At 42.2% G+C, this 13,037-nt stretch overlaps 2 protein-coding genes across 3 annotated transcripts in view; both read right to left on the reverse strand.

Annotated features, from left to right (window-relative positions):
* Nucleotides 1–375: 375 nt before the first annotated feature.
* Nucleotides 376–2,263, reverse strand: KCNJ11 (potassium inwardly rectifying channel subfamily J member 11). Its single transcript, XM_069857660.1, has one exon. The coding sequence runs from the start codon at nucleotides 2,215–2,217 to the stop codon at nucleotides 1,048–1,050; it is 1,170 nt and encodes a 389-aa protein (XP_069713761.1). The 5' UTR covers nucleotides 2,218–2,263; the 3' UTR covers nucleotides 376–1,047.
* A 6,230-nt stretch (nucleotides 2,264–8,493) lies between these two features.
* The window catches only part of ABCC8 (ATP binding cassette subfamily C member 8), a 78,625-nt gene continuing 74,081 nt past the window's right edge, over nucleotides 8,494–13,037 (reverse strand). Inside the window, exons 36-40 of one of the 2 annotated variants that reach the window (XM_069857661.1) lie at nucleotides 12,514–12,617; nucleotides 11,610–11,743; nucleotides 10,231–10,293; nucleotides 8,975–9,108; nucleotides 8,494–8,635 (exon numbers count right to left, since the gene is read on the reverse strand). In XM_069857661.1, coding sequence (XP_069713762.1) covers nucleotides 8,608–8,635; nucleotides 8,975–9,108; nucleotides 10,231–10,293; nucleotides 11,610–11,743; nucleotides 12,514–12,617 — 463 coding nt within the window. In that variant the 3' untranslated portion in view covers nucleotides 8,494–8,607. Of the gene's footprint in view, nucleotides 9,109–10,230; nucleotides 10,294–11,609; nucleotides 11,744–12,513; nucleotides 12,618–13,037 lie in introns of both variants that reach the window. The other variant, XM_069857662.1, reaches the window with a different exon arrangement.

Consider the following 13,037-nt stretch of genomic DNA (forward strand, 5'->3'; position numbering starts at 1 on the left):
CCAGAAGTGACCATGCTGTCCTACGCATCCTTCCTTTCCCTAAGCATGAAAACTGCGGCTTCTTTTACAAAAGAAGCCTGCTGTACGCAAATATAATTTCAGCATTCAGCACTGCCCTCCCATTCAAAATATCTAATCCTATTTATATTCCCTGGTTATCTAACAGAATTCATGCTGCTCTAATGGAGAGATTATTTTTTTACTGCCTTTCCTACTGCCATTTGGCTGCATGTGTGTGGGATGCCGCTTCTTTTCATTCAGACAATTAGAACACAGAATTTTTCCTATTTATAATTAATCTCAGTCGTATACTATCTGCTGCTCTTTTTAAAGACAAAGCACTGCTTACTATCAGAAATGTACAGTCCAAAAAAATGTATTCCTGGATGTTTTATTTCAGAAGTGTAACGGGTTTTAAAATAAACAAAAGTAAATATTCAAATACATTCATATTACATGTGGTAGGAGTGGCTCCATACAATACCATCTGGATGAAGCACATGTGGCAGTTAATTTCTTTGAGGAAGAGTGTATAATACAAAGGTACTTCCAGGTATGGTCCTGTGTCACATATAACACTGCCTGACCTTTTTGTTGTAAGTTAAATCCAGTCTACTTTATTAATTATTACTATTTTGCTATATTGTTTAAGTTAGGAAAAAAAACCCAGTTAAAAACTATGGAATTAAGAACACTGCAAGACCCTAAATACTGCAATCTCTGAGGATAAATATACATTTATTTTTTGAGAAGATACGTCATTACCTGCAGATTAATCAATGCAAAACGATCGTGCAAATAAATAGGACAGTTTGAATTGAAATTTAAAGCTGCAGACCATGATTTTCCTATTCCCAGTGCTGTTTGGAATCTCTCACTCTTTTAAAAAAATATAATTAGCTTTAGATTTATCACACAATAAATAACACCAGAACATACCTTGTGCTACCAACCTGAATTTTAAAAAAAGTAAGAGGCCACCTCAGTGTTTTGAGTTTATGAGATCTTTCAAATACAAAGCCCTAACAGTTTCCCAGTCAAAAGGCATCAGGAAGGCTCATCACTTATGGTGAACTTGGGCTTTAGCTTGACAGACCTCTTCCTTATGGTGCCTTTAGGGGACAAGGGCATGGTGTCCATGATGCTCCTGTCCTCCTCCAGCTGCCTGGCAGTGCAGGACGGGGTGGGCACTTTCACCGTGTTGCCAAATTTCGAGTAGTCCACAGAGTATCGCCCATCCTCCTCCGCCACGATGGGCACAAACCTTTGGCCCCAGAGGATTTCATCCGCCAGGTAGGACGTTCTGGCTTGGGTGGTGATGCCGGTGGTCTCCACCACCCCTTCCAAGATGACGATGATCTCCAGGTCCTCGTGGTGGTGCAGGTTGACGGGGGAGATGTCGTAGAGGGGGCTGTTCTTGTCTATCACGTGGTAGATGATAAGCGGGGAGACGAGGAAGATGCTGTTGCCCCCCACGGGGTTCTCCATCTGGATGTCGATCTGGTTGAGGGGCACCACCTCTCCCTCCAGGCTGGCGGTCTTCTTCACCACCTGCATGCGGATGGTGGCGCTGATGATCATGCTCTTGCGGAGGTCGCCCACCCGCAGCATGAAGCAGAGCTTGCCCTCCCGCAGGGCGATCACCGCGTGCTTGCTGAAGATGAGGGTCTCGGCTCGGCGATGCGCCTGCGAGGTCTTCATGAAGATGCAGCCCAGCATGATGGCGTTGATCACCAGCCCCACGATGTTCTGCACGATCAGCACCAGGATGGCCGCCGCGCACTCCTCCGTCACCATGCGGCCCCCGAAGCCGATGGTCACCTGCACCTCGATGGAGAAGAGGAAGGCGGAGGTGAAGGAGCGGATGCTGGTCACGCAGGGCACGAAGCCGCCCTCGCCGGGGTCGCGCCGGTCCAGGTCCCCGTGGGCGAAGGCGATGAGCCACCAGACCATGCCGAACAGCAGCCAGCTGCACAGGAACGACATGGTGAAGATGAGCAGCGTGTGCGGCCACTTGAGGTCCACCAAGGTGGTGAAGACGTCCTGGAGGAACCGTCCCTGCTCCCGGATGTTTTTGTGAGCCACGTTGCAGGCGCCGTTCTTGCCCACGAAACGCGCCCGCCGCTCCCGCGCCCGGTACCGGGCGTGATCCGGCACATCCTCGGCCAGCCGGGTCAGCACGTACTCCTCGGGGATGATCCCTTTCCTGGAGAGCATGGTTCCCCGCCGCCGCTCCCCGCCGCTCGGCGCCGCCCCGGGCGGGAGGAGGGGGCCGGCAGCGGGCGAGCCCGGCCCCGCCGCCGCGAGGCCCCGGGGATGGGCGCGCCGCCCCCCGCCCAGCGACGGGAGCGCGGTCACCGCCGGGGACAGCGGCTACGCCGCCTCCCTGGGCAGCCCCTGCCGGTGCTCGGTAACCCTTTCAGTGAAGAAAACCTTCCCGATGTCCAATCCGAAGCTCCTCTTTCTCATCCTGTCACTTGGGAGAGGAGACCAGCACCCACCTCTCTACAACCTCCTTTCAGGTAGTTGTAGGCAGCGGCAAGGTCTCCCCTCAGCCTCCTCCAGGCTAAACAATCCCGATTCCCTCAGCCTTGTTCATAGAGTGACTGGGTTGGAAAAGATCTTTGAGATCATCGAGTCCACCTGCACCTGTCCACTACTAAACCGTGTCCCTAAGCACCTAGTCTGCCTGTCTTCTAAATACCTCCAGGGATGGTGACTCCACCACCTCTCTGGGCAGCATGTTCCAGTGCATGATAACCCTTCCAGGGAACAAATTTTTCCTAAAATCCAACCTGAACCTCCTCTGGCACAACTTGAGGCCACAGCCTCTTGTCCTATCACCTATCATCTGGGAGAAGAGATCAACACCCACCTCTCTACAACCCCCTTTCAGGTAGTTGTAGACAGTGATAAGGTCTCCCCTCAGCCTCCTCTTCTCTAGGCTAAACAATCCCAGTTCCCTCAGACATTCTCCAGCCCCTTGAGGATGGATTTGCTGCCAGCACCTGGTTTGTGTTAACAGTGGCTACTCAGTGGGATGGTGTAGTTCCAGGCTGGGGGTTTATTTAAAGGCCATCTTTAAAGGAAAAAAAAAATCCTGAAATTCACCTGTGTGTGTTTCTGTAAGCAGGAACAATGCATGAATCTAGTGAATCAGGCAGGCAGTGGGTAGGAAATTTGCTTGAAGAGAATCATAAAACAGTTTGGATGGGAAGAGACTTTAATGATCATGCAGTTCCGACCTCCGTGCTGTGGGCAGGGACACCTTCTACTCAATCAGGTTGCTCAAAGCCTCATCCAACCTGGGCTTGAACATCTGCAGGGATGGGGCATCTGCTGCTTTTCTGGGCAACCTGTGCCAGTGCCTCACCACCCTCACAGTAAAAAAATTCTTCCTAACAGCTAACCTAAATCAACCCTCTTTCAGATGAAAACCATTACTCTTCACCCTAGCACTGCACTGCTTTCCTGTAGGGCCCCTTTAAGTACTAGAAGGCTGTTATAAGGTCTTCCCCAGAGCCTTCTTTTCTCTAGGCTGAACAACCCCACCTCTCTCAGCCTGTCCTTGTGTAGGAGGTGCTGCAGCTCTCTGATCATCATTGTGGCCCTCCACTGCACTCATTCCAACAGATCCATGTCTTTCCTGTGCTGAAGAGTCCAGAACCGAATGCAGTACTCCAGGTGAGACCAGAGTAGAGGGGCAGTATTACGTCCCTCAACCTGCTAGTTGTATTTCTTTTGATGCAGCCCAGGATATGGTTGGCTTTCTCGGCTGCAAGCACACATTGCCAGCTCATGTTGAGCTTCTCATTCACCAGCACCCCCAAGTCCTTCTCTTCAGGGCTTCTCCCAATTCGTTCTCCACCCAGCCTATAATTTGTTTGGGATTGCCGCGACCTTGCACTCCGCCTTGTCAAAGAGCCAAGTCCAAGGATGTTAAGGGTTAAACGGAGACCTGAAACTAAAGGGGCTTGTTCCCACTTGTAAAATTTGCTAGAGTTATTTAGCCTTGACTGAGGAAGGATTTTTCTGAAAGAAGGAGCTTATGAAATGTCATGAGCTGTAATGGCAGCTGACAGCACGGGAAAATGACTGCTGTCCAAACAGCAGGAGGAGTTGCACAAGAATGATCTGTCCACAAGTGTTTAACCCACAGTGACATGAACTTCCAGGCAGATATCAAAATTGCCCAGAGAGGCAACAAAAGGAGGCAGGAAGCTGGAACTCGTATGTAGCAGTGTGACGTCTGTGTGCGTGTTAAGTGTATATATGTGCTTGTGTATAAGGATGTATCTTCGTGAAAAGATGTGTTATTTAAAAACACTGATGTGACTGCTCCACTGCTTCAATAGCAATGTTCTTATTCATGTGTTAACTTACTCTGCTTTATTTGTTTCTAGTTCCATTTAGACACCAAGGCTGTAGAGTTGCTGAAGCAGTCTAGGATTTTCTGGAGATGAGATTTTTTTCTTTAGTGCTAGTGAATTTATATTTATTTTTCTAATTGTATGTGTCCATGGACTTTCCCTTCAGTTTTGGCTTACAGTGCTTTTGTAGATACTGTAAACAGTTACTGGCATTGATTGCCTGGGCAAGGCAATTGCCCAGTTAATGGCTGGGAGCCAGACAGCTGGGATGAAATTAATTTTCACCACCTACAGCATCTTACTGTGGCCCACCTAAAGATTTCAGAATAGTATTTTTAAGTAATCACTCTGAGCTCTCTGAGCAGTCGTTACAGATCTTGTAATTAAACTATTACTATTACTTTAGACTATTTCTACTTTTTATGTATGAATAGCTGCATGTCCTTGGACACAACCACCCCTTTTGAAGAGGTCGGTTTCCCAATACTTCATGTTTTCTCTTGTTCTGGGTTGTCTTTCTTGCTGCTTTGATAAAGAAAACTAAAATAATAACAGGTTGCCCTGGCATCTGACTGCCAGGCCACTGAGCTTAGTCAAAGATTTTTCCCCTTTCTCCACATCACTTTGTCTGCTAGACATTTTTTCATGTGCTTGCTGTGAATGTGTCACTTGCAACTACAATTTTACTTCTTAAATACATTATTTATATATACAATTTAACTTAAACAATAGTGTATTTTTATAATTTTATTTCTAAACTTTAAAAAAACAAACAAACAGTTGAAGTTATTTGAAGATTTACTTGTCAAAGGTGCGGTTCTCCAGCTGACGGCAGCTCACAGTTAATTCCAGCATTTTGAAGTGAGCATAAAAGAGCTTTATAATATCATGCAGTTCATTGGTAACGTTTCGTATTCTTTTACAGAGATGCACAGAGGTGTTCAAGAAACAGTCACGTTTTCTGGGCTGTTTTTTCTTACCATTTCCTAATCTTTGTATTCCTCTGTACCTTTTCCTCCAGAGGGCGTTAACTACATGTATGTAGAATGAGAAAAATGTGTTGGAGAGAAGTGCTTTAAAGGGAAAGGTAAATTGCTTCATGGTCTGGAGCTAGGAATAACCCTTGCAGCCTACAACAGCAAGGGGTGTTTGCATGAACACGCTCTCCATGTTGGTTTTAGGAATCACAAACTATAGAGCTAGAAGGGTGTTTCCTTGTTTCCACTTCTGTTCTTTATTGGGACTGTCATTTGTCACTTCTTTTCCTTCAGCTCTGAGCACTTGTTGGCTGAGATGGGACAGCAAGGCAAGTGGCTTCTGCTGAAGAATTTCTAGAGCAGAATAAAAAGAAGCCCTGTCTTTGTGGATCAAGTGACACATACTTGAAAGAAAAATGTGACAGATCTTCTGAGTGAGCCAATGTATTTGTGTTAAGAGCTGCTGAACAAATTGGGCTCATGGAAACGAATAGTCCCACTCTACAGCAATGAATCACAAGGGGTAAGTTTTTCCACTCACACAGTAGGTTTTACATTTCAAAACTCCCCCTACCCTGCCCCGTTTATCCAAATTTGAATGGCTATCAAAGAAGATAACTGTTAAATTAAAATTTAGTTGGCACCACAGTATTACACTGCCTTTAGAAGCAGACCTTTCTGTCAAAGGCTACACAGCGTTAACCTAACATGAATTAAGCCTCACAAATCACCTTGATGTATGAATGGGTGGACAGAAGAAATGCAATCAGAGTTGCCTATGCACAGCCACAGGGGAAGGCATGAGCAGAGCTGGGCAGAGGGCTAACAAAGCAGGGATGCTCTGCTTCCTGGCCTTCCAAGGAAATAGCATTCCCTTAGAAATAAGTAGAACAGGATGAGAGGGCCACACTAAGACAAAGGGGCAAATGGGCTTGTATAATGGGAGCATTTATAAAAAGCAAAGAAAATGAAACAAACCCTGGCTGCGTTTCCTTGGGCAGCCTATTTCACTAACACCTTTGGGACTGAGCTGAGTCTCATCCCAGAGGAGAAATGAAATTCTAGACCTAGGTACTCTAGGGCTGCCTTGCACCCACTTTAATACAACACTCTGCTTAGTAATGCTTCATTGCCACGCAAAATACATTTGTGAGCCTAATTCAATAGTGACTTCTGGAATGCCTGTCTCAAGGCAACGGGTTTAATGAATCATATAATGGCAGTAAACTTCCCACTATAAAATAATTTCTCTTGGATACTGCTTCTGGTCACTGTTGAGATTCTTAACCCTTTGGAGTTAGGGGTCAGAAACTCCCTGGAGCTTGGCCCCATATAATCAAGACAAGATAAAATGTGCTAAGGTGTGTGAAGTGTATTCTGTCCAAGTGGTAGCTAAGAGGCCTCCCTGTTCACACATGATTTATCCAGCAGCATGTTACCATTAAAAAGATGTATAAAGATACGTAATTGTTGGATGTGAACCAACTTACCCTACTCTCTTGTAAAGCTGCTTTGTGAAATATAAAAGCCCCATTTACAATGGAAATGCATGACACTTGTACATAAGTGTTCTTACTTCTTAATGCTGTGAGATATAATTCAGTCGTAGTGATACACTGTGTCCTTCACTCCCTTGTATTCCTTTCCAGCTAACGTTGTCAGAAGCTTATGGAACAGGAGCTAGTCCAAATTGCAGTGCCAAATCCCCAGCACTTGATTAAAAGCAAATGAAACCTCACTGTCTCTGTATCTACCCTCCTGCCACCAGGAATGTGAATCTTGAACAGGTGGTTGCAAAGCTTCTGAGGATCTCTGCAGCATGAGTTTGAGATGGCCCGCAGAGCGGTGCTTTCCTAGGGTTTTACAGGATGAGATCCTGCCTTAGACCAGTACTGAGCAGCCAGGAGACAGCATGCCCAGAAGCTGTGCGCTCACTGTGACCTTCTGCTACCCTGGAAGGACAGTCCTCTGCCTCCCGTTTCTTCTCTCTTGGCCCTAATGGATGCCTGGCATCCCACAGTGAAAACACACCAATAGTTCTGCGGCTATTTTTTATTTGACGCTGCTCAGCAAAATGATTCCCTGGAGGAGGGGATAACCACCCATTCTCCTTCTTCAGCTGTAGTAGACAATGAAAGAGTGCATGCATTTCATCTGCACAGCTGTATTCTGCTTCCCCTACTTCTACTGTTGTTCATCCTACACTCTCCAGCTGGTTTTGTTCTCTGCCCCCAGCTTAATGTTCTAAGGTATTGCACAAATAACAGCAGGCAGATGCTGCAAATGCTCCACTGTGGAACTGGTAACACTACTTAAAAAATGACAACAGTTCTTCAGTCTTCCTCCTTGCTCTCGACTGCAGTGCTAGAAGTAATTAATTCGAAATATCACATATCCCACGAGAACACTTCTTCCAGAAAATAAAGCCTTTAAAAAACAGATTCCAAATTACCTGAGTAGGCTAAAGAGGTTTAAAAAGAGAAGGGAGTTTTCCCAAGTGCTAGGTATTTTTCAGAAAGAGGAAGAGACCAAAAATGGGTTTAAAGCCAAAGCTGCTATAAAAAGAATAATGTTAAAGAATTCATTGTAGCCTTCTATTGCGTCCTTGAGTTGCTAACCCCTTAGCAATTAATAAGTCCTGGACCAATTGTCACAATGAACAGACAGGGGGCAACTAGTTGTCCAGCCATATTAGAATAATTTCAGTGGTTACAAGTGGTCTTAATAAGTCCATGTAGTCTATTGGTAAGGATCATAGTAAATCTAGAAACAGTGTGACAGTGGGCAAAGGATGCAAAACCAGGAGGCTAAGAGTCAAGCTCTCATGGCTCTAAACTATGGTGAGAAGTTTAATGCTGTTTATTTACCAGATTTGGAGGGATAATTTCCAGATGAATTGGTATGTCTGTACTGGTCTGGAAACACACTGCATTAAATAATACTACTTTATCACAACCTACCTCCTTTTAGATTCCTTACAGTTTAGGAGGGAGTCTGGCTTAATCTCATTTGGAATCTGTATAATATGATTTAATGGAGGTGAGGCAGCCAAAGACAGATTAAAGGAATCTGACTGTGATTCATTTCTAGAAGGTGCTGAAGGAGAGACTGAGACACAGGCACTATCAATAAACCACAATATTAAGAAAATTTTATAGATTTTATATTTGTATATTAAAGCTTTACAGAGTCATATGATTAAGAGAGATACAAGCTTTTGAGAAATACCTTTGGTATATAATTTTTCCTTCTGCATTTAGTCAGTCACGAGTGTTATCTAGAGTAGGGCTGTGACACAAAAAATAACATGTTAATAAAATGACAGGAGGGCTTAAGAATTACATAAAAATTCCATGCTATGTTTGTCTAATGAGTATCCTGTCATATTTCACCCATGTCGTTTTTTTCAACTATATTTCATGATTCTTTGGTAGCAAATAAAAAGATAGTATACAAAAAAGGAAAGTACATGAATAATTCGTTAATACTTCAGGTAGAGAAAAATGGCTTATCTCATTAAAAAAGGAAAACCTCATTTTATTATGAAATAATATTTATTTACAGGCATTTTACATTTTTAGAAAATAATACAATTGTACTTTAGAATGCTTCATTTATTTTCCTTACTTATCTGCTTGTACAAAAGAAGCAAAGACACTGTCTTCTTGTTCTAGCAGAACCTCAGGCTTGTCATATTCCAAAATAACTCCTCTCTTCATTACAATAACCAAATCTGCATTGAGGATTGTGTGCACGCGGTGCTGAAAAACAAATAAACAAAATGCCAGTTCAGTGTATCTATCAAATATCCAGGATACAACAGATTTCCAAAAATTAGTTTTCCTGATAAATATGATTAAGGCAACATGCCAGAACTTGTGATTGTTTTCTTTATTTCACTATGAATCATAGAATCATCAGCTTGGAAAAGACCCATTGGATCATTGAGTCCAACCATTCCTATCAAATACTAAACCATGTCCCCCAGCACCTCATCCAGGTTTTACAAGAATGCCTCATTTCTAATAGTCTTTTTTATTTGTTTGCCCATACCAGCTTCTCTGTATCCTTACCCAAGCCTTTCCTAATATATAATATGCATTGGCACTGGGATTTTTGAATAAAATCCTTCAAGTAATTTCCATGATCACTGTCAGATTAAATTTTCTTTGCTTCCTCTTTTAGCATTTTTCCCATTTATTGATGGCTTTTTTTTTCCCAGCAAGCCTCTTCATTTTTACAGAATTCTACTTTTAAAGTTGAGTGTAACTGCTGTAGTCCTGCAGGGGAGTTTAATCTTAGAATACTGCGATCCCTGTTACACAGTCACTCTTCACCCATAAGGTTCCTCATTGATTTTTTTACACATATTGGAGATCTTTGTATAAGCACTTAAAGAAGAAGCAAACTTAAATTCAATCACTGTCAGTAGGTACAGAATGTTTATTTTCAATTAGAATCTTACTAACTTTTTATTTGTTTCAATCCTGAACATAATTGCTTTATCCAGTAGCAGAACTATTACACAACTTTACTTGTGCTTAGTTAAATGATTATTGTAGCTTGATGAAACTTAATCTTAGATTTCACAGCATATTATATTTTAAATTAGCCTAAAACGGGTAACAGAAAACAGACCACGTAGTTAGATAACATCCCTTTATAGGCAATCAGACTTAGCATCATGCAACAAATTGCAAGATATTGTTATGTATTTAAAAAGAAATTAGTTTAAAATGGAAAAGAAAGCTAACACTTAAACACTGTTTTAAAATAAAAGATTAATGGCCAAATTTACACATTTATCAACATTGACAAGAATTGACTGATGCGGTATTTCTGATTCTTGCTTGCATTACAATAGCAGCAGAGACTGTACTTACCGCTATTGTAACCACAGTACGGTCAGCAAACGCAGTCATGACTACCTTCTGGAGTATGTTTTCCTATGTAAAGAGAAACATTTGTTGCTTTTCAAAGGGAAGTTACACAACAGACACACAGACAGTAAGATGGCTGAACTAACCACTGATTATTCCATGCTTTTATTGCTCTTTTTTTTTTTCAGAATGAAAAAATAACTACATGTGAGAACTAAGTCAGAGCCTGGTCTCCTGTTTGGCAGCCCTGCTCGCTCCCCCCACCCACTGCCTCCCAAGCCCCTGCTATCCTGATGTTAGGTTTACAGTGAGGAAATCAAAGGTGAATTCAGGGTCCTGCCAGGCTGCCCACATGCTGGTGCCTCTGCAGTGTGGAGCTGCTGGAAGCCCAGGAATGTCCCAGCACACTGAGGACGTCTAACCCCAAGGGCTGGCAGGGGTAAGCAAAGGAGTGTACTGTACCTGGCATATTTAACAGCGGAGATGATGTTTAGCATGGTCTTAAAATACACAGTTCTTACTCAACAAGCACTCAACCGTTACTATTTAGGAAACATGTTGTGTACCAAACTCTGCCCAGAAATGTCACTAGCATAGATACTTTTACTTGCTATTATATTTTCTTTAGATATGTATCTCAAGGGAAGAACTATATCCTCTAGGCATCAAAATGCAAAACGTGTTTTAACTCAGCCGCATACAGTCTAATTCCCAACCTTACCAACATCCAACACACTAACATTTTACAGCATTAAAAACTGTAGCTGTTACAAGAACCCCCTCCAATTATATTCTTTACTCATAGAATAATCATGAAGACTACTGAAACATTTCTCGTAACAACATAACAAGGAAAAAAACCTCTTAAGATGGTATTGTTTGATTTGGCTGAAACTCAGCCAGTGGACTATAATTGTGTGGTTTAACCTCTGTCTAGCAATATCAGGCAATTAATGTATTAATCAGATATGTCTCTTTATTTTCTTGACTCTACTTTCAAGCTTTCTAACTTCCTAACTTGTTCTGTCCACCACACCAGGGAAATTTGTTTGCTTGCTGATTTACCCTTCACTGATCATCTCAGCTGACCCTTCCAAAGGGTTCACTTTAGGAAATAAAACTGCCAGTGAAAATAACATGCTTCATTTTCCTAATGCAAGCAATGCTGGAATAACTATTAAGCCCCATAGTAAAATGATTTAAAAGCTCTTTAGATTAGTTAGTAATAACTCACAACTACCTGGACTTGTAAACATGTCTGCACTAAATATGATGTAAGCATTTTACAGAATAAACAGAACTGCTTTCCAGCATTTTCTTCGCTTATTAGCAGTTGTCTCCCCCTCAAGGAAAACAAGAAACCAGAAACACTTCAAACTCACTGTTGCCATGTCAATAGATGCTGTGGCTTCATCCATGATGAAGATGCTTGTCTTCCGCACAAAAGCCCTTGCTAGGCAGAACAGCTGTCTTTGGCCCTGGCTAAAGTTTTCACCCCCTTCTGTGACTATAGCATCTGGAAATGATAGAGTAAAACCGGTATTTATGGTGTGTGTGTTCAGATCAGAGTAGAGCATATGATTGGAAAATAATGTCTCACTTTCAGCATCAAGATTTTCAAACTAACATTTCCGTTGTGTACAGCTGCTGGTGAACCAGTTTTGCCTCTTTATTTCCATTGTTCAAAACAACTAGTACTTCAGTCTTGTGACATTCTTTGACTTATCAAAGTAGCTAAGGATGTTTACAAGCAAGTTTCTCTGCAACAAGTGCAGTCTAAGTTACTGCCCCCTCCTGTTGTAGTGGCATCCATTGTTTCTTTACCCTAAGGCTTAAAATTGATTTTAAAATTGTTTTGGTTTTATTTTTTTAATTATTTTTTTTCCCAGTCAAATTATTCACATCTTTAAGCTTCTGAAATGTTCCTCCCTGGATGTAACTATTGGAAAATACAGAAGAACATATTCCAGGTAACACCTGACTTGTCAGCACCTTGTTTGAATTCACAAGGCCCATAAAGCTCAATGATTCATAATGAAGACATAGTGAAATAAAATAATAATTTTACCATTGATTTGAACAGTAACAAGATTCCGCTCCACAGGTGGAGCTGAGAAGGGAGTTAGATGAACGCAGGGAGTTTGCCTGCAGGCAAGCACCTTTTGTCACCTTCCACAAACCTAAAAAGCTTTTTCTTCAGTAACCAGCTTTTTAACAAATAGTGAATATGAAGCAGCAACACTGTGAACACCTGAAGCAATCTTCTCAATAAAGAAGTCTTATTACCTAGGCCCCCAGGGAGCGCTTTCACCACATGCTTGAGCTGTGCTATTTCCAGTGCTTCCCACAGCATGCTGTCAGTGCACTTCTTCTCAGGGTCCAAATTAAACCTACAGTTAATGTGCAATTCAAGAATATCAGTCAACATAAATTTCTGGAATGTATTTTTTCTTCTAGTGTGCTTAGAAACTACTCTGCAAATAACCAGAAACATAGGCTAAAGATCTGGGCCTGATTCTGATCTGTCATTGGTATAAACCACTGAAGTTTGCAGACTTGGTCAACATTTATATCAATGTGATTAAGAACAAAATTTGACTCAGTTAAGCAAAATAGGAGAAGCTTTCTGTTTTGCAGCTTTGTGGTTTTAGAGTTTTATTTTTTCTGAAAAAAAAAATTCTCATGTTTTACTAGAAAGCATTCTGAAGGAGAAAAGCTGTTAATATAATCAGTTTAAATTAACATTCATTTTTTAGCAAAGGCCAAAATTCTACTCTCTGCTGTTAAATCCAGTCTCTCTCCGTCCTTTG

This window comes from Phaenicophaeus curvirostris, chromosome 5, assembly GCF_032191515.1.
Source record: "Phaenicophaeus curvirostris isolate KB17595 chromosome 5, BPBGC_Pcur_1.0, whole genome shotgun sequence".
Classification (NCBI taxonomy): Eukaryota; Metazoa; Chordata; class Aves; order Cuculiformes; family Cuculidae; genus Phaenicophaeus; species Phaenicophaeus curvirostris.